The sequence below is a fragment of the Felis catus genome, chromosome B2 (genome assembly GCF_018350175.1).
Source record: "Felis catus isolate Fca126 chromosome B2, F.catus_Fca126_mat1.0, whole genome shotgun sequence".
NCBI classification, from domain to species: Eukaryota; Metazoa; Chordata; class Mammalia; order Carnivora; family Felidae; genus Felis; species Felis catus.
In genome coordinates this window covers 1,604,766-1,626,140 of record NC_058372.1, presented here as the reverse complement: position 1 = coordinate 1,626,140, position 21,375 = coordinate 1,604,766, and the positions used below count along the sequence as shown (strand labels likewise).

At 38.5% G+C, this 21,375-nt stretch overlaps 1 protein-coding gene across 1 annotated transcript; it reads left to right on the top strand.

Annotated features, from left to right (window-relative positions):
• The first annotated feature begins 18,926 nt into the window (after positions 1 to 18,926).
• On the top strand, positions 18,927 to 20,417 carry LOC105260531 (olfactory receptor 2W1). Its single transcript, XM_011282027.4, has one exon. The coding sequence runs from the start codon at positions 18,976 to 18,978 to the stop codon at positions 19,936 to 19,938; it is 963 nt and encodes a 320-aa protein (XP_011280329.2). The 5' UTR covers positions 18,927 to 18,975; the 3' UTR covers positions 19,939 to 20,417.
• The last annotated feature ends 958 nt before the right edge of the window (positions 20,418 to 21,375 follow it).

Sequence of the window (21,375 nt, the reverse complement as noted above, 5' to 3'; positions counted from 1 at the left end):
GGTTTATTGGAAGATATGAATTTATAGCCATTATGTTCTCTGTGGATTTCGTGTTTCTGGTGATGTTCTCTGATCCCTTGTAGTCTTTGCTGCTGTGGCCTTTATTTTTTTTTCTCCGCTCAGATCGTCCTCTCTGTAGAATTTTCTTCAGGGCTGGTTTAGTGGTCATGAACTCCTTTAGTTTTTGTTTGGGAGTCTGTATCTTTCCTTCTATTCTGAATGACAGCCTTGCTGGATTCTTGGCTGCATGTTTTTCCTATTCAGCACATTGAATATTTCCTGCCACTTCCTTCTGGTCTTCCAAGATCAATGGATACATCTGCTACCAATCTTATGTGTCTCCCTTGTAGGTTAAGGTTCTTTTGTCCCTAGCTGCTTTTTAGAATTATCATCATACAATTCTCATATTTGCACTTTGCCAGTTTCACTATCATATGTGATATGTTTCTGATGATTTTGAAGGGAGTTCCTTTGGCCTCTTGGACTTGGATGCATTTCCTCCCCCAGATTAGGTAAGTTCTCAGCTATAATTTGTACAAATAAACCTTCTGCCCCTTTTCCTCACTCTTCTTCTGGGATGCCTATGATATGGATATTGTTTTGTTTCCTGGATTCACTTAGTTCTCTAAGTCTCCTCTTGTGATCTAGTATTATTTTTCCCTTGTCAGCTTCATTATTTTCCATGATCTTATCTTTTATTTCACCTATTTTCTCCTCTGCTTCTTCAATACTTGCTGTCACTATATCTAATTTATTTTGCATCTCAGTTATAGCATTTTTAATTCGTCCTGACTATTTCTTAGGTCTTTGATCTTTGTAGCAAGGGTTTCTCTGGTATCTTCTAGCTTTTCTTTTCTTTTTTGAAATAATTTTATTATTTTTTTAGATTTACATCCAAATTAGTTAGCATATAGTGCAACAATGATTTCAAGAATAGATTCCTTAGTGCCTCTTACCCATTTAGCCCACTCCCCCTCCAGTAACCCTCTGTTTGCTCTCCATATTTATAAGTCTCTTCTGTTTTGTCCCCCTCCCTGTTTTTATATTATTTTTGTTTCCCTTCCCTTATGTTCATCTGTTTTGTCTCTTAAAGTCCTCGTATGAGTGAAGTCATAATGATATTTGTCTTTCTCTGACTGACTAATTTCACTTAGCATAATACCCTCCAGTTCCATCCATGTAGTTGCAAATGGCAAGATTTCATTCTTTTTGATTGCCGAGTAATACTCCGTTGTGTGTGTGTGTGTGTGTGTGTATGTGTGTGTGTGTGTGTGTGTGTGTATGTGTGTGTGTGTATATGCGTGTGTGTATATATATGTGTGTATATATATGTGTGTGTGTATATATATATATATATATATATATATATATATATATATATATATACATATCACATCTTCTTTATCCATTCATCCTTCGATGGACATTTGGGCTCTTTCCATACTTTGGCTATGTTGATAGTGCTGCTATAAACATGGAGGTGCATGTGTCCCTTCGAAACAGCACACCTGTATCCCGTGGATAAATGCCTCGTAGTGTAATTGCTGGGTCATAGGGTAGTTCTATTTTTAGTTTTTTTGAGGAACCTCAATATTGTTTTCCAGAATGGCTGCACCAGCTTGCATTCCCATCTTCTAGCTTTTCTTAAGCCCATGAAGTAGACTTATGGCTGTAGTTCTAAATTCTTGGTCAGATATATTGTTTATATTTGTTTTTAAGAAGGCTCTGGCTGTGATTTCTTCCTGAATTTTCATTTGGGGAAAATTCCTCCATCTTGTCATATTGGCTAAGTTTGTGTCTTTTGTGTGTCAAAAGCTTGTTATGTGTCCTTCACCTGAGCGTACTACTGTATTAAAAAGAGGTCATACGCTGTCCAGAACTGGCACTCCTGGAAGTGTTTCTGGTGTACTGTGCCTCTGCTGTTTCATTTTGGCTGCTCTTTCCCACTGGTCAGTCCTCTGCAAAGCCCCTCGTTGCTTGCAGTGATGGAGTGTTTGGACCTTAACTAGGTTTGCCTGATTTGTTTGTTGAAGTAACCCTGGGGAGAAAAAAAAGAGGGGCAGAAGAAACTGCATCCCATAAAAAGAGAAAAAGGAAAGGGAACCCAAAAAAACCAAACAGAATAAAAAAAACTATAAGGCTGATTCACAGAAAAGAGAAATGAAAAAAAAGGCAAAGCAGAAGAAAAGAGGAAAGAAAAAGAAAAGAATAAAAAAACTTGATTAAAGAAAAAGGATAAAATGATATGACAAAATACAAATCAGAAAGTATGAGCCTGATTCCAAAAGGAAAAAACAAGAGTGAGGTAAAAGAGAGTTGTCTACTGGTGCCTGGGGGTTGTGGCCAGGCTGGTCTGGATAGAGGCTGGCTGGTTTGGGTCAGCTTCAGTCTTGCCCCAGTAAAAAAGCAGTTGCCAGACTCCAAGGGGAGGGATTCAATGTAAGCATGTCCTGCCTCCACTGGGGGCCGCTGTGTTGTCTCTAAAGTCCCACCGTGTTGATGTTGGGGGGAAAATGGCGACGCCCCTATCTCTCCTCCTCACAACAGGGATCTCAACCCTTGCTGTTCAATCAGCCCTCACAGAATAGTGAGGGAGGTCAGCTTGTCCTGGGCCTCAGTGATCCTGTGCCTTCTTGGTTCTCAGCTGGGATTAAAACCGGAAGTCCTAAAGGACCTGGCAGGGCATAGCTCTGCTCTCCTGCTCTGGATTAGAGCCTCTCCACCCTGCTGATGAAAGGCATTGGGCTGGCACCTGGTGGGTATTTTGTCCTTGGGGAGACAATAAACCCTCTTCCAAAAGTACTCCAGGTGGGAGACTGTTCTTTCCCAGTGCTCCATGGAGATTGTCACACCATGCTATACATTCTGGAGCCAGCTCCCCCCTCCCCAGGAGTGCGTGCCATAGCTCTGCTCCAGAGAAAGTGATGCACTTCCAAAACTTCGGAGTTTGAGCTCCAGTTCTTGTTTGCAAAAAAGAACGGGGACCCTCAGTACTTCCTGCTCCCCAGTCTGTGGTCAAGACAGGTTTTCCTCTTGTGCTAACTGGATGCCACACTATCTCAACCCCTCTCTTTCTCTCCCTTTTCCAGGGAACCTGGGAAAGTTTCCCTCCCCTCCTTCACTCCACTGTATTCTCTTCCCCATCTCACATCCACACACCTCACAAATGCCAAGCTGTTTCCCTCCAGCTGTCGAGATCCTTCTGCCAGTCTTCAGATCAGTTTCCTGGGTGTTCCAAGTGATCTGACTCCATTACAGCTGTGTTTGAGGGAGGTGGGATGCCCAGTGTTCCCCTACTTCTCTTCCATTTAACTCCTCCCCCCAATTTACATTTTATTATTCATTGGTAGCTCAGTATATGTGATAACATATCTACGTGTCTTCCTTTCTGAACTATCTTAATGACAAAAAATTAACTTGATGAATCACTGAGGGGTCTGTCGTAGGGAACTGAGAAGTTCTTGCAAATCACTCCATAGGAAAGAATTCTTCTTAGGACAACTACAGTCTCTATGTTGAACACCAAATATATTGCCATTTCAAAAATTTTTAGATTTCATACTCAGAGTGAAAAAATTAACAGATTTCTTCATATATTTAAGTCTTCTACAAGTTGGGAATTATTTAGAAGAAAATTTTCTTAACATTTATCTTTATATTTCCAATCTGTCAAAATTTCTGACATGTTCAATATTTGGTACTTAAAGTAATTTAATTGATATTTATCTAAGTATGCTGATGCTTGATTATTGTGGTACATTGCTTCTAAGAAATATATCTACTACCCAGATATATTTGTCTTTCTTTGCAGAAACAAAAAGTAGATACACCTGAAAATTCATGTCAATCTGACTATTTATATAATGTCAAGTTACATAAAATGAGTTTCACATGTATGTTTGGGTTCGGTGGTATTGAAAGGCCATTGATTTACTTTTTTCTGGTTTGTACTCATTTTCAGCCATAGCTAGTTGATTAGTGAAAGATTCTAGTAGGAAGAATATTGTTGAATATATTTCTTTCTTTGATAAAGCAAAAACAATGTTTCCCAAATGTTAACCATACAAGATTCTAATGCATGAGATGATTTTTGCATAGCGCCATCCACACAGCAGGCATTTCCTACTTACTTACTTACTTACTTATTTATTTATTTATTTATTTATTTATTTATTTATTTATTTATTTATTTATTGTTCTTTCTTGCCTCCCTGTAGCAACACACTTTCGTTCCCTGGATCTATTTATTTATACTCTTTGTTCTAGAAACCATCCATGCTGGTTTTTTAATGTCCCTGGCTTTGCAACAGGCTTTCTACCTGGATATTGTCTGCAAAATTCAGATTTAGAGAAAAGTTCAGCTCAGGTGCCACGTACTTCATGAATACGTTTCTATTTCCTCCAAATCAGACTTACGCATTACTTTTTGGAGGAGTCCTTCTTTGTTGCACTTATTAGTGTTAAGTAACTTAGCACTCAGGTTTGGGGCTGGATGTTCTCATATTATGCAATGTTGTTTTTCCAAACTGATAAAGAGCTGTGAACCTTGGTTATGTATATGGTCTTCCATTTTTATTTGTAATACTGGAGTCAGGAAGCATAAAATTAATTTTGTCAATCAGATTCATCATGTGCTTACTTTGGGGCACCCTCTGGCTTCATGTGAGAGACTGACATCCAGCATTGTCCCTTTTTGGAATGTTTCCCCACCCTTCACATGCAACGGGTGACTTTTACTGTTTGTTCAGGATAGTTTTAGCCCATGTGAAAGAAAATATAAAGATAGTGAAGCCACATTTAGTAAATTAGTGGAAGAGGTGACAGGAAAATAGGGAATTCTTTTGTTTGTTTATATTTTAATTTACATTCAAGTTAGTTAGCATATAGTGCAATAATGATTTCAGGAGTAGATTCCAGTGATTCGTCCCCTGTGTATAACACCCATTGATCATCCCAACAAGTGTCGTACTTAATGCCCCTTACCCATGTAGCCCACCCCCCTACCCACAACCCCTCCAGCAACCCTCAGTTTGTTTTCTGTATTTAAGAGTCTCTTATGTTTTGTCCCCTCCTTTTTTTAAATATTATTTTTGCATCTCTTCCTTTGTGTTAATCTGTTTTGTATCTTAAATTCCTCATATGAGCAAAATCATATATTTGTTTTTCTCTGACTAATTTTGCTTAGCATAGTATACTCTACTTCCATCCATGTAATTGCAAATGGAAATATTTCATTCTTTTTAATCACCAAGTAGTATTCCATTGTGTGTCTCACATCTTCTTTATGCATTCATCTGTTGATGGAAATTTGGACTCTTTCCATACTTTGGCTATTGCTGATAGCACTGCTATAAACATTGGGGTACATGTGCCCCTTCAAAACAGCACACCTGTATCCTTTGGATAAATACCTAGTAGTGCAATTGCTGGGTTGTAGGATAGTTCTATTTTTAATTTTTTGAGGAGCCTCCATACTTTTTTCCAGATTGGCTGCACCAGTTTATATTCCCACCAGCAGTATAAAAGAGACCCTCTTTCTCCACATCCTCGTCAACGTCTGTTGTTGCCTGAATTGTTAATTTTAGCCACTCTGACAGGTGTGATGTAGTATCTCATTGTGGTTTGGATTTGTATTTCCCTGATGATGACTGATGCTGAGCGTTTGTTCATGTTTCTGTTAACCATCTGGATGTCTTCTTTGGAGAAGTGTCTATTCATGTCTTTTGCCCATTTTTTTCACTGGATTATTTATTTTTTGGGTGTTGAGTTTGAGAAGTTCTTTATAAATTTTGGATACTAATCCTCTATCTGATATGTGATTTGCAAATATCTTCTCCCATTCCGTTGGTTGCCTTTTAGCTTTGTTGATTGTTTCTTTTGCTGTGCAGAAGCTTTTTGTTTTGATGAGGTCCAAATAGTTCATTTTTGCTTTTTTCATTTGGTTTCCATTGCCTCCGGAGAGGTGTTGAGTAAGATGTTGCTCTGGCCAAGGTCAAAGAGGTTTTTGCCTGCTTTCTCCTCTAGGATTTTGATGGCTTCCTGTCTTATGTTTAGGTCTTTCATCCATTTTGAGTTTATTTTTGTGTATGATGTAAGAAAGTGGTCCAGGTTCATTTTTCTGCATGAGACTGTCCAGTTTTTCCAGCACCATTTGCTGAAGAGACTTGTCATTTTTTCCATTCAATGTTCTTCCCTGCTTTGACAAAGATGAGTTGGCCATATTTTTGTGGGTCCTTTTCTGGTCTCTATTCTGTTCCATTGATCTGAGTGTCTGTTTTTGTGCTAGTACCATACTGTCTTGAGGGTTACAACATTGTAATACATCTTGAAGTTTGGGGTTGTGATGCCTCAAGCTTTGGTTTTCTTTTTCAGGATCGCTTTGGCTATTTGGGGTCTTTTGTGGTTCCATACAAATTTTAGGATTGTTTGTTCTAGCTCTGTAAAGAATGATGGTGTTATTTTGGTAGCGATTGCATTGAATATGTAGATTGCTTTGGGTAGTATCCACAGTTTAACAACAATTGTTCTTTCAATCCATGAGCGTGGAATGTTTTTCCATTTCTTTGTGTCTTCTTCAAATCTTTAATAAGCTTTCTATGGTTTTCAGTGCATAGATTTTTCACCTCTTTGGTTAGGTTTATTCCTAGGTATTTTATGGGTTTTGGTGCAACTGTAAATGGGATTGATTCCTTGATTGCTCCTTCTGTTGCTTCATTATTGGTGTATAGGATGCATCTGATTTCTGTGCACTGATTTTGTATCCTGCGACTTTGCTGAATTCATGGATCCGTTCTAGAAGTGTTTTGGTGGAATCTTTTGGGGTTTCCATATCGAGTGTCATGTCATCTGTGCAGAGTGAAAGTTTGACTTCCTACTGGCCAATTTGGATGCCTTTCATTCCTTTGTGTTGTCTGATTGCTAAGGCTAAGACTTCCAATACTATGTTGAATAACAGTGGTGAGAGTGGACATGCCTGTCTTTTCCTGACCTTAGGGGAAAGTTCTCAATTTCCCCCCATTGAGATGATATTAGCGGTGGGTCTTTCATATATGGATTTTATAATCTTGAGGTATGATCCTTCTATCCCTACATTCCTGAGGGTTTTTATCAAGAAAGGATGTTATTCACCATGATCAAGTGGGATTAATTCCTGGGCTGCAGGGCTGGTTCAATATTCGCAAATCAGTCAATGGGATACATCACATTAATAAAAGAAAAGATAAGAACCATATGATCCTGTCAATCGATGCAGAAAAAGCATTTGACAAAATTCAGTATCCTTTCTTAAAAAAACCTTTGAGAAAGTCGAGATAGAAGGAACATACTTAAACATCGTAAAAGCCATTTATAAAAAGCCCATAGGTAATATTATCCTTGATGGGAAAAAACTGAGAGCTTTCCTTCTGAGATCAGCAACACGACAGGGATGTCCACTCTCACCACTGTTGTTTGACATAGTGTTGGAAGTCCTAGCCTCAGCAATCAGACAACAAAATGAAATAAAAGGCATCCAAATTGGCAAAGATGAAGTCAAACTTTCGCTTTTTGCAGATGACATGATACTCTACATGAAAAACCCGACAGACTCACCAAAAGTCTGCTAGAGGTGATACATGAATTCAGCAAAGTCGCAGGATACAAAATTCATGCACAAAAATCGGTTGCATTTTTATATACCAATAATGAAACGAAAGAGAAATAAAGAATCCGATCCCATTCACAATTGCACCAAGAAGCATAAAATACCTAGGAATAAACCTGACCAAAGATGTAAAAGATCCGTATGCTGAAAACTATACAAAGCTTATGAAGGACATTGAAGAAGGTACAAAGAAATGGAAAAACATTCCATGCTCATGGATTGGAAGATTAATATTGTCAAAATGTCAATACTACCCAAAGCAATCTATACATTCAATGCAATCCCAATCAAAATTGCACCAGCATTCTTCTTGAAGCTAGGACAAGCAATTCTAAAATTTGTATGGAGCCACAAAAGACCCCAAATAGCCAAAGTAATATTGAGGAAGAAGACCAAAGCGGGAGGCATCACAATCCCAGACTTTAGCTCTACTACTAAGCTGTGATAATCAAGACAGTACAGTATTGGCACAAAAACAGACACATAGACCGATGGAATAGAACAGAGAACCCAGAATTGGACCCACAAATGTATGGCCTACTAATCTTTGACAAAGCAGGAAAGAATATCCAATGGAAAAAAGACAGTCTCTTTAACCAATGGTGCTGGGAGAACTGGAGAGCAACATGCAGATGGATGAAACTAGACCACTTTCTTATACTATTCACAAAAATAAACTCAAAATGGATGAAGGTTCAGAGTGTGAGACAGGAAACCATCAAAACACTAGAGGAGAAAGCAGGAAAACACCTCTCTGACCTCAGCTGCAGGAATTTCTTGCTTGACACATCCCCAAAGGCAAGGAAATGAAAAGCAAAAATGAACTATTGGGACCTCATGAAGATAAAAAGTTTCTGCACTGCAAAGAAAACAATCAACAAAACTAAAAGGCAACCGACAGAATGAGAAAAGATATTTGCAAGTGACATATCAGACAAAGGGATAGTATCCAAAATCTATAAAGAATTCACCAAACTCCACACCCGAAAAACAAATAATCCAGTGAAGAAATGGGTGGAAGACATAAACAAGCACTTTTCCAAAGAAGACATCCAGATGGCCAACAGGCACGTGAAAAGATGCTCAATGTCGCTCCTCATCAGGGAAATACAAATCAAATCCACACTCAGATATCACCTCACTCCAGTCAGAGTGGCTAAAATGAACAAATCAGGAGACTATAGATGCTGGTGAGGATGTGGGGAAACGGGAACCCTCTTGCATTGTTGGTGGGAATGCAAACTGGTGAAGCCGCTCTAGAAAACATTGTGGAGGTTCCTCAAAAAGTTAAAAATAGATGTACCCTATGACCCAGCAATAACACTGCTAGGAATTTACCCAAGGGATACAGGAGTGCTGATGCACAGGGGCACTTGTACCCCAATGTTTATAGCAGCACTTTCAACAATAGCCAAATTATGGAAAGAGCCTAAATGTCCATCAACTGACGAATGGATAAAGAAATTGTGGTTTATATACACAATTGAATACCACGTGGCAATGAGAAATAATGAAATATGGCCTTTTGTAGCAACATGGATGGAACTGGAGAGTGTTATGTGAAGTGAAATAAGTCATCCAGAGAAAGACAGACACCATATGTTTCACTCTTATCTGGATCCTGAGAAACTTACCAGAATACCATGGGGAAGGGGAAGAAAAAAAAAGGTTAGAGAGGGAGGGAGCCAACACATAAGAGATTCTTAAAAACTGAGAACAAACTCAGGATTGATGTGGAGTGGGAGGGAGGGGAGAGTGGGTGATGGGTATTGAGGAAGGCACCCCTTGGGATGAGCACTGGGTGTTGGATGGAAACCAATCTGACAATAAACTTCATATGTAAAATAGAAAAAAAGAGACTCATTTCAGACCTGAGGAACCTGCAGATTGAAGGTTAGAGGATGAAGAACCATCTATCATGCTAGTGGATGGCAAAATAAATCTGGGGTATACTTACTTCTATCAGACAATCTAGATTTCAAAAAAAATAGACTGTAACAAGAGAAAAAGGGCATTATATCATAATTAAGGTGTCTATCCATCAAGAAGAGCTAACAATTATAAATATGCCCCTAACATGATAGCACCCATATATATAAATCAATTAGCCACAAACATAAGCAATCTTATTGATGATAATAATACTGTAATTATAGGTGATTTTAATACTCCACTTATAGCAATAGACAGATTATCTAGGCAGAAAATCAATAAGGAAACACTGTCTCTGAATGACACACTGAACCAAATGGACTTAACAGATATGTTCAGAAGTTTTCATCCCAAAGCAGCAAAATACACATTTTTCTTGAGTGCACATGGAACATTCTCCAGAACAGATCACATACTGGGTCCCAAAACGGCCCTCAAAAAGTACAAAAAGATTGAGATCATACCATGGATATTTCAGATCCCAACACTATGAGACTTTCAACCACAAGAAAAAATTTGGAGAGCCCCCAAATACATGGAGGTTAAAGAACATCCGATTAAAGAATGAATGGGTTAATCAGTAAATCAAAGAAGAAATTTAAAAATGCATGGAAGCAAATAAAAATGAAAACACAACAGTCCAAACCTGTCGGGATGCAGCAAATGCAGTCCTAAGAGGAAAATACTTTGCAATGCATGTCTATTTCAAGAAGCAATAAAGGTCCCAATCACAACCTACCCTTACACCTAAAGGAGCTAGAAAAGCAGCAGTAAATTAAGCTAAATCCAGCAGAAAAAGGAAAACAATAAATATGAGAGCAGAAATAAATGATATAGAATAAAAATAAAACAGTAGAACAGATCAATGAATCTAACAGCTGGTTTTTTGAAAGAATAAACAAAATTGATAAACCCCTAATCACACTTCTCAAGAAAGGAGGACCCAAAGAGATAAAATCATAATGAAACAGGAGAGATCACAACTACCACCACAGAAATATCAATAATTATTAGAGAATACTGTAAAAATTATATGCCCACAGGAGCACCGGGGTGGCTCAGCCGGTTAAGCATCCGACTTCAGCTCAGGTCATGATCTCTCAGCTGTTGAATTCGAGCCCCACATTGGGATCTGGGCTGACAGCTCAGAGCCTGGAGCCTGCTTCGGAGTCTGTGTCTTCCTCTCTCTCTGCTCATCCCCCACTCACTCGTTCTCAAAAATAAATAAACAAAAATTTTTAATTATATGCCAACAAACTGAACAATTTGGAAGAAATGGACAAATTCCTAGACACTCACACACTACAAAAAGTCCAATGGGAAGAAATATAGAATTTGAACAGGCATATAACCAGAGAGAAATTGAATCAGTTATCAAAAATCTCCCCACAGGGGCGCCTGCGTGGCTCAGTCAGTTAAGCATCCAACTTTGGCTCAGGTCATGTTCTCATGGTCCATGGGTTCAAGCGCTGTGTTGGGCTCTGTGCTGACAGCTCAGAGCCTGGAACCTGCTTAAGACTCTGTGTCTTCCTCTCTCTGCCCCTTCCCTTCTCACATTCTGTCTCTCTCTCTCTCCAAAAATAAAGAAACATTTAAAAAAAAATTTTAAGCTCCCAAAAAATAAGAGTCCTGGTCCAGATGGTTTCCCAGGGGAATTCTACCAGAAAATTAAGCAAAGTTAACACCTATTCTTCTCAAACTGTTCCAAAAAATAGAAATGGAAGGAAATCTTCCATACTCATTTTATGAAGCCAGCATTACATTAATTCCAAAACCAGACAAAGACCCCACCAAGAAGAATTCCAGACCAATATCCCTCATGATCCTGGATGCAATAGTTCTCAAAAAGATACTAATAAATAAAATTCAGCAGTATATTAAAAGAATTATTCACCACGACCAACTGGGAATTGTTCCTGGATGCAGAGATGATTCAATATTTGCAAATAAATCAATGCGATACATCACATTAATAGAAGAAAGGATAAGAGCCATATGATCCTGTCAATAGATGCAGAAAAATCATCTGACAAAATATAGCATCATTTCTTAGTAAAAGCCCTCAAGTAGTCAGGATAGAAGGAATATACCTTAACATCATAAAAGGCATATATGAAAGGCCCACAGCTAATTTCATCCTCAAATGGGAAAAAACTGAGAGCTTTCACCCTGAGACAGCAAACATGACAAGGACGTCCCCTTTCATCACTGTTGATTAACATAGTGTTGGAGGTGCTAGTCTCAGCAATCAGACAACAACATGGAATAAAAGGCATCCAAACTGGCAAAGAAAAGTCAAGCTTTCACTTTTTGCAGGTGACATGGAAAACCCAAAAGACTCCATCAAAAAGCTTCTAGGATTGATACATGAATTCAGCAAAGTCACAAGATACAAAAATCAATGAACAGAAATCGGTTGCACTTCTATACACCGATAATGAAGCATAAGAAAGAGAAATCAAGAAATCAATCCTTTACAATTGTGCCAAGAACCATGACGTACCAAAAAATAAACCTTACCAACGATTTAAAAGATCTGTATGTGAAAACGATAGAAAACCTATGAAAGAAATTGAAGAAGACACAAGGAAATGGAAAAACATTCCATGCTCTTAGATTGGAAGAACAAATATTGTTAAAATGTCAATACTACCCAAAGCAGTCTACAATTCAATGCAATCCCAATCAAAATTGCACCAGCATTCTTCTCAAGGCTAGAACAAACAATCCTAAAATTTATATGGAACTACAAAAGACACCAAATAGTCAAACTAATGTTGAAAAAGAAAACCAAAGCGGGAAGCATCATAATCCCGGACTTTAGCCTCTACTACAAAGCTTTTATCATCAAGACAGTATGGTATTGGCACAAAAACAGACACATAAAACAATGTAACAGAATAGAGAAACAAGAACTGGACCCTCAAATGTATGGACAACTAATCTTTGACAAAGCAGGAAAGGGTATCCAATGGAAAAAGACACTTTCTTTAGTAAATGGTGTGGGAGAACTGGACAGCAACACGAAGGTGAATGAAACTAAACCACTTTCTTACACCATACACAAAAATAAATTCAAAATGGATGAAATACCTACATGCAGGACAGGAAGCCATCAAAACCCTAGAGGAGAAAAACAGGCAGCAACCTCTTTGACCTCAGTTGCAGCAACTTCTTACTCAACACGTCTCTGAAGGCAAGGGAAATAAAAGCAAAAATGAACAACTGGGACCTCATCAAGATAAAAATCTTCTGCACAGTGAAGGGAACAATCAACAAAACTAAAAGGCAACAGATGGAATAGGAAAGGTTATTTGCAAGTGACATATCAGATAAAGGGTTAGTTAGTATCCAAAATCTATAAAGAGCTTACCAAACTCAACACCAAAAAACAAATAATCCAGTGAAGAAATGGGAAGAAGACATGAATAGACACTTTTCTAAAGAAGACATCCAGATGGCCAACAGACACGTGAAAAGATGCTCAAGGTCACTCATCATCAGGGAAATACAAACCAAAACCACATTGAGACAGAGTGGCTAAATTAACAACTCAGGAAACAACAGGTGCTTGGTAAAGATGTGAAGAAACAGAAACCCTCTTGTACTGTTGGTGGGAATGTAAACTGGTGTAGCTGCTCTGGAAAACAGTGTGGAGGTTCCCCCAAAAATTAAAAATAGAACTACCCTACGGCCCATCAATTGCACTGATGGGAATTTACCTGACAGATTTTTTTAAATGCTGATTTGAACCCCAATGTTTATAGCTGTGCTATCAATGAGAGCCAAATTATGGAGAGAGCCCAAATTTCCACCCATTGACATATGGATAAAGAAGATGTTGTTTAGGCATACAATGGAATACTACTTGGCAATGAGAAAGAATGAAACCCTGCCTTTAGCAACAACGTGGATGGAACTGGAGGGTATTATGCTAAATGAAATAAGTCAGTCAGAGAAAGACAGATATATGTTTTCACTCATATATGGAACTTAAGAAACTTAACAGAGGAACATGGGGGAAGGGAAGGGGAAAAGAAGTTTCAAAAAGAGAGGGAGGGAAGCAAACCATAAGAGACTCTTAAATACAGAGAACAAACTGAGGATTGATGCGGGAGGGGAAAATGGATGATGGGCATTGAGGAGGGCACTTGTGAGGATGAGCAGTGGGTGTTGTATATAAGCGATGAATCACGGGAATTTACCCCCGAAGTCAAGAGCACACTGCATACAATGTATGCTACCTAACTAGAGAATAAATTATGTTTAAGAGAGAGAGAGAGAGAGAGAGAGAGAGAGAGAGACAAATCACAAGAGACTCAAGTACAGAAAACAATAAGAGAGTTGATGGGGGGTGGATGCGCACTGGGTGTTGTATGCAAGCGATGAATCACGGGAATCTACCCCCAAAGCCTAATTAGACAATGTTACTAACTAGACAATAAATTATGTAAAACAAAACAAACAAAAAATAGAGAGTGAGGCAAATCATAAGAGACACTTAACTACAGAGAACAATAAGAGAGTTGATGGGGGGTGGATAGTAGAGTGGGCTCAATGGGTGATGGGCATTAAGGAGGACACTTGGGATGAGCACTGGGTGTCATATGTAAGAGATGAATCACTGGGTTCTGCCCCTGAAGCCAAAACAACACTGTATGTTACATAACTTAACAATAAATAAATAATCTTATAAGTTAACATCTACTGTAATTCTAGTGTTTGAAATGCACATTTAGCAGCAAATTTTATCTGTAACACTTTTACTACCCAGAGAAAAAAATTCTGAATATACAGTATCTCATTTCAGTATCCTATAGCTTTCCTTCATATTGGCATAACTTTTCCATTTATTACATTTCTCCAAATGAAACATCGGGATATGGTCTAATTCTCCAACCTCTTCATGAACTGCTTTTTCTCCACCACGTAACAGGCACCAACTGGATGCAGGTCAATGGTTTAGGAAATCTTTCTTTGTGATCTGGACTTTCAGGCAACACTGGGAAATTTTGTTCACTTCTTAATCTGAATTAATGCTTTTATAATGTGCCTCTAGGACAAAGACCTATTTTCAGGGTTTTTTTATTTTTGTAATGTTTGTTTATTATTGAGAAACAGAGAGAGACAGAGCATGAGCATGGAAGGGGCCAAGAGCTGGGGAGACACAGAATCTGAAGCAGGCTCCAGGCTCTGAGCTGTCAGCACAGAGCCTGACACGGGGTTCAAACCCACAAACCATGAGATCATGACCTGAGCCAAAGTCAGACGCTTAACTGACTGAGCCACCCAGGTGCCCCTGCAGGTTTTTTTCAGTCAGAATGAGTAGCAAGAATCTGTGACAGGTTTCATCACCTTACGTGAAGTCACGTGTTCAAGAAGGTGGAGTCCTCCTGTCCAGAATGAGTTTTTAACCTGCTTGGGGAACAACAGAATTCACAGAATTCACAGCCACGCTGCAGGAAAGACATGAAGGGGCAGCAGTGCTGGACAGCACGTGCTTAGCTTTTCCACACGTTGTGGGCTCCTCACTGCTCAAGAAGCAGCATATCGGGAGAACTGTCTCTGGATCATAGTAACGTCCATCTTCAATCTCTCTTGGAAAAGAGTGTGTCTGGGTTGGTAAAACAATTGGGGGAGGTAAGGGAAACTGAACTTAGAGTTATATGCACTGATTCCTCTGGTTTTCTTTCAGAATTCTTACAATAAATCAATATTGTAAATCTCTGCAGAGAAATTCTCCCTTTTAAGCTCTATTATGGAAGATTAAATCTATTCTCCACTGGAAGAGGAGGACATGAAACTCTTTCTTGATGTGTGATTTCAGACATTTTGATCCAGCAGAAATGTAATGGGGAAATGTAGGTTAAATTGGAAATGAAGGACTGAAATACAGTATTTTATGCAAGAGGAATGTGCACATGGGAAGGAATCAGATCTGTCTCTAAATCTCCTGGTGTGCATGAAAAATTATTTGAAGACTTCCAATGTCAGGATTTTAATTGGCAGAAGGATATTTCCCTTTCCTCAATTAATCTTTGAAGCCATAGTGATAATGGAAGCAGCTAAGGAATTAACAACATGGCATTGACTTTCATTTTCAAAGACTTTTCATTTTTCCTTTCATATAATTTTAACTGAGGTTGTGTCTTATTCAGAAGTCAGGCACTATTACACACACCAACTTGTCTGTCTATGTAAATAAGTATTATTTATTCACCTCTCTGCTTAGACATTATAGACCTATAAAGATGTGTGACAGTGTGCAATATATTTCAGATTTATGTTTCCCTTTTTTCCAACTAAGTCTGTGGGAGAATCCAAGCTTCAATGATGATTCTTGAAAAGCTAATTCTTTTTGTTGTTGTTGTTGTTTATTTATTTTTGAGAGAGAGAGAGCGCGAGTGGGGGAGGGGTGGTCAGAGAGAAAGGAAGACACAGAATCCAGGCAGGTTCCAGGCTCCAAGCTGTCAGCACAGAGCCTGATGTGGGACTTTAACCCACAAACCACGAGATCATGACCTGAGCCAAAGTCAGATGCTTAACTGACTGAGCCACCCAGGCACCCCTTGGAAAGTTAATTCGAGGGAATCACCAAATGACTCTCTCAAAATAACTATCTTAGCCAGTATAATCAGTTGCTTCTAAACATTTCTACTTTTGAATAATGGCCACAGTTTGAGGTATTTTCTTCATAATATCCAGGAAACAGATTTGAAATAGCATAACAAATAGCATACTATATATATTTGTACTATATCTACAACCACACACAAAGGGACAAAGGGACATCAGTTTGATATTTAATTGTTAATTTTCAATATGTATTTTCTCTTGGTTATTTTTTGAGAGAGAAAGCATGAAAGGAAGAGTGGGGCAGAGAGAGATAGAATCTCAAGCAGGCTCCATGCCCAGGACAGAGCCTGATGTGGGGCTTGACCCCAGGATCATGACCCGAGCTGAAATCAAGAGTCAGACACTTAACTGACTAAGCCACACAGACGCCACTCTTAGTTATTTTTTTATTTTTTTTTTAATAACAGATACATAATATGAGTGGAGTAGGGGCAGAGAGAGAGGGAGACACAGACTCTGAAGCAGGCTCCAAGCTCCAAGCTGCCCGCACAGAGCCCGACGCAGGGCTTGAACTCAAGAACTGTGAGATCATGACCTGAGCCAAAGTCAGAGGCTTAACTGACTGACTCACCCAATTGCTCCCATTATTTTTTAATAGAAGCTTTCTGGATGTTACTATGGCTTCAGACACTAAGAAGTTGTATTTTTATATTCAGTGATACCACACTATGGAGGACTACCAATAATCTGTTCAATTGTTAAAAATTTGGGCTGTTCTGATATCCTCATGCATGTCTACAGGAACTCTACCTGTCTCACACTACTGAATAAGGCTGAGCTCATTATTCCTTAGAATAGAAACTAATGTCTTAAATTACTTTTCACCAAACTGAATGTACCTGTTATTTGTTACTATATAAACTATGGATCTTTTCCACTTGTCTGCCACCTTTTCTCCTCCCATTCAGGTAACTTCAAAAACACCAGCATACGATTTTAATGTAAAAAGAAAAATGCTAACTAAAAACTTTAAGTGATTTTACACTGTTATACATAGAATTATAGTTGTTATTTTCTTCAAAAAATTATGCATAAATATGTGAGAAAAGGCAAATGGTAGATAGATACAGATAGATGGATACATAGATACACAGATACTTGGAGAGAAAGATATTGGGGGAATGTTTTAGGCAGCATGGAGAGAGCGGGGAGCAATAGACATCAGGCACACTTTCTTCAAGATTACAAACTATCATGGGAGGCTGTTAAACTTTTACCTACATGGTACATTATAATTTCTTCTTATAACGATTGTAGTAACTAATATTTATGGAGATGTGCTATGCTCTAAGCAGATTTATGATTCAGTTAATCTTGACCCCAAGGAGTGTTGTTTTCCTTATTTTCACAATGGGAAGTCTGAGCCCAGAAGTGAAGGAAAACTCTTCCTATGCTTTTAGGCTTCAGGATACACTGGCTGTCTGCAGATCCCCCTATTCATGATATACAATATCAGACCAAAAATAGATAGGTTCACAGTAGCCCTCTTTAAGCACGAAACATTCGGGCTGGACAAGAGAATGAGCAGAACTGCAGAACAAGTAGAAGTCCAGAAAAGAGGAAGGGTTCCCAGGGCTTCTGATGGGAATGAGTTTGACATGTCGAACTGGGAGGAGGCCAGGAGTCCATGTGTGTAAAGTGACTTCTGAGATGAGAATGAGGCCTCGTGTATGTCCATCCAGGTATCTTAAAGAATCAGAGTATTTCTTCAATGTAATGGAAAGGGGCCAGCAAATTATAAGTACATCGATGATGTGATTGGTTTTACTGAATCTCGTGACAATGTAAACAAACAAAAAAGTCTGGATGAAAGGAGTGAAGACAGCTGCCAGAGTCTAGAAAAGAGACAATGGGGGCACCTGGGTGGCTTAGTCGGGTGAGCATCCTACATGGGCTCAAGTCATGATCTCAGGGTTTGTGGGTTTGAGCCCGACATCTGGCTCTGTGCTGACACCTCAGAGCCTGGAGCCTGTTTCAGATACCATCTCTTCCTTCATCTCTGCCTCTCTTGGTTCATGCTCTGTCTCTGTCTCAAAAATAAATAAACATTTCAAAATTTTTTTAGAAAAGAGACAATAGTGGTTTAGAAAACCAGAGTGATTGTGGAAGCTTCTTTAAAGTGAGAGGATAGTTAAATTATAACTTGCATTAAAATTTACCATTTCAGTGATAAGTTAAGTATTGGGATGAGAGACATAAAGGTGCCAAGGATAAAAGGCCACATCTCCTACATGAGAAACCGGGACACCAACGGTGCTACCACTAAGATATGAAAGAAGAGGAACACTTTTTTTCCTCATTCTGATATTGCAAAATAATTACATTTTATAGGTAAATTTGCTGACCAGAAAAATAATGTGTTCATTATATCAAGCGAACAAGATTGGTAGAGAATCAGAGGGTCACATCACTTTAGAAACAGATCCTTTCAAACTTGCAAATTTACATATGAAAATTTTCAGACCTTGAGTTTAAGAGTAATATCTCCAAGCTCACTGAGATAAAAATATAATATTAAATCCAACACCATAAAATGATCTACAACAAATACCAGATTACTTGGCTATAATATTTACTTCCACCCATTATTTTTTAATTATTAGCATAAATTCTTTCCCTTTAGTTAAGTTATGTGGTCTGTACTGACAATTTCTCCTCCTCCATCTCCTTCTCTTACTCCTCCTGCTCCTCCTCCTCATCCTCATCCCCATCTTCCTTCACCTTCTTCTGCTTTTCTCATTCTAGGATTTGGACACTGAAGGACTATGGGCCAAAACAATCACACTTCTCTGCACGGTTTTATTCTGCTCGGCTTCTCGGACCATCCCAAACTGGAGATGGTCCTATCAGGAGTTGTCACTCTCTTCTACTTCATTACGTGGGTGGGTAACACAGCCATCATCCTTGCATCTCTCCTGGATTCCCATCTCCACACACCGATGTATTTTTTCCTCAGGAACTTATCTTTCCTGGATCTATGTTTCACAACCAGCATCATCCCTCAGATGCTCGTTAATTTGTGGGGACCTGACAAGACCATCAGCTATGTGGGCTGTGTCACTCAACTCTACGTTTATATGTGGTTGGGTTCCACTGAGTGCCTCCTCCTCGCTGTTATGTCCTATGATCGTTTCACAGCTATTTGTAAGCCTCTGCATTATTTGGTAATCATGAATCCACATCTCTGTCTCAAGATGATAATCACAGTCTGGAGCATTAGTTTGGCTGTTTCTGTATTATTATGTACACTCACCCTGAATTTGCCTCGATGTGGAAACAACCTTCTGGACCATTTCTTGTGTGAGTTGCCAGCTATGATCAAGATAGCTTGTATAGACACCACGACAGTTGAAATGTCTGTTTTTGCTTTGGGCATTGTCATTGTCCTTACACCACTCGGCCTTATTCTTATATCCTATGGCTACATCGCCAAAGCTGTGCTGAGAATAAAGTCAAAAGAAGGCCAACAAAAAGCAATTAATACCTGTGGATCTCATCTCACTGTCGTGTCCATCTTCTATGGAACTATTATCTATATGTACCTGCAACCAGGTAACAGTGCCTCCAAAGACCAGGGAAAGTTCCTCACCCTCTTTTACACAATTGTCACTCCAAGTCTTAACCCTCTCGTTTATACCCTGCGGAACAAGGACATGAAGAATGCATTGAGGAAGCTGGTGAGAGTTGACCGTGAATCTACAAAATCAAAGAGGGACCAAAAGTCATAGAATCGTATTACCCTGGATAAGACAATGAAAAACATTTTCTAATTGTCTTTCTTTGTTTTATTCAAGTGCAATAAACACACAGTGTTATATTAGTTTTAGGTATACAATGTGATTCAACAATTCTATACATTTATCAATGCTCATCACGTGTACTTTCAATCCCCTTTATCTATTTCACCCATCTCCTCACTCACCTCGCCTCTAGAAATTACTAATTCCCTATACTTAAGAGTCTATTTTTTATCTCTTTCTTTTCTTTGTTTGTTCATTTGCTTTGATGCCTAAATTCCACATATGAGTGAAATCATATGGCCTTTGTCTTTCTCTGACTGACTTATTTCACTTAGCATTACATGCTCTTACTCAACCATGTTATGGTGGATTTTGCAGCAAGATTTTGTTCTTTTTATGGCTGAGTAATATTCCATTGTGTTTATATACCACATCTTGTTTATCCATTCATCTATCAGTTGGCACTTTCGTGGCTTCCATATCTTGGCTATTGTGAATAATGATGCAGTAAACAGAGGGTGCCTATATCTTTTCAAATTAGTGTTTTTACTGGAATTACTGGATCATACAGTAATTCTATTTTTAATTTTTCAAGGAAACACCATACTTTTTTCTACAGTGGCTGTGCTAGTTTGAATTCCCACCAACAGTGCATGAGGATAGTAATTCCTCCGACATCAGCCACAGAACATTTTTTGAAATATGTCTCCTTTGACCAGGGATACAAAAGCAAAATTAAACATTTGAGACTACAGCAACATTAAAAGGGTTTCCACAGCAAAGGAAACAATCAACAAAACAAGAAGGCAAACTAATGAATGGGAGAAGAAATATCCAAATGATATATCCAAAATATATAAAGAACTTACACAACTCAACACCAAAACAAACAATCTGATTTAAAAATGGGCAAAGAACCTTAATAAGTGTTTTTCCAAAGAAGATAAATAGATAGGCAACACACATTAAAATATGCTCAACATCACTAAGCATCAGAGAAATGCAAATTAAAACCACAATAAGAGATCAGTTTCCACCTGTGAGAATGGTTAAATTCAAAAATTCAAGAAATAACAAGTGTTGGTGAGGATGTGGAGAAAAACAAATATTCATGCACTGTTGGTGAGAATCTGTTTTTAATTTCTACTGAGGCAAGAAATTCCTAGATCACAGAGACAATTAATAGAATAGTTGCTATATATGAATGTTCTGTGGATGCAAACAATACTATACCCATCCTACTTAGCTCTTTTATGACTCTAATCATTGGCATATCTTCAGAGAAAAGGGTCATTAGAAATTTTTATTTTTGTTTGTAATATAACACAAAAAGGCTCTAAATATACACTTGAATGCATATTATTTATGCTAAAAACCCATAGGAACGGTTTTATCTAGTTTTATTTTCTATGATAGTGCTTGCAT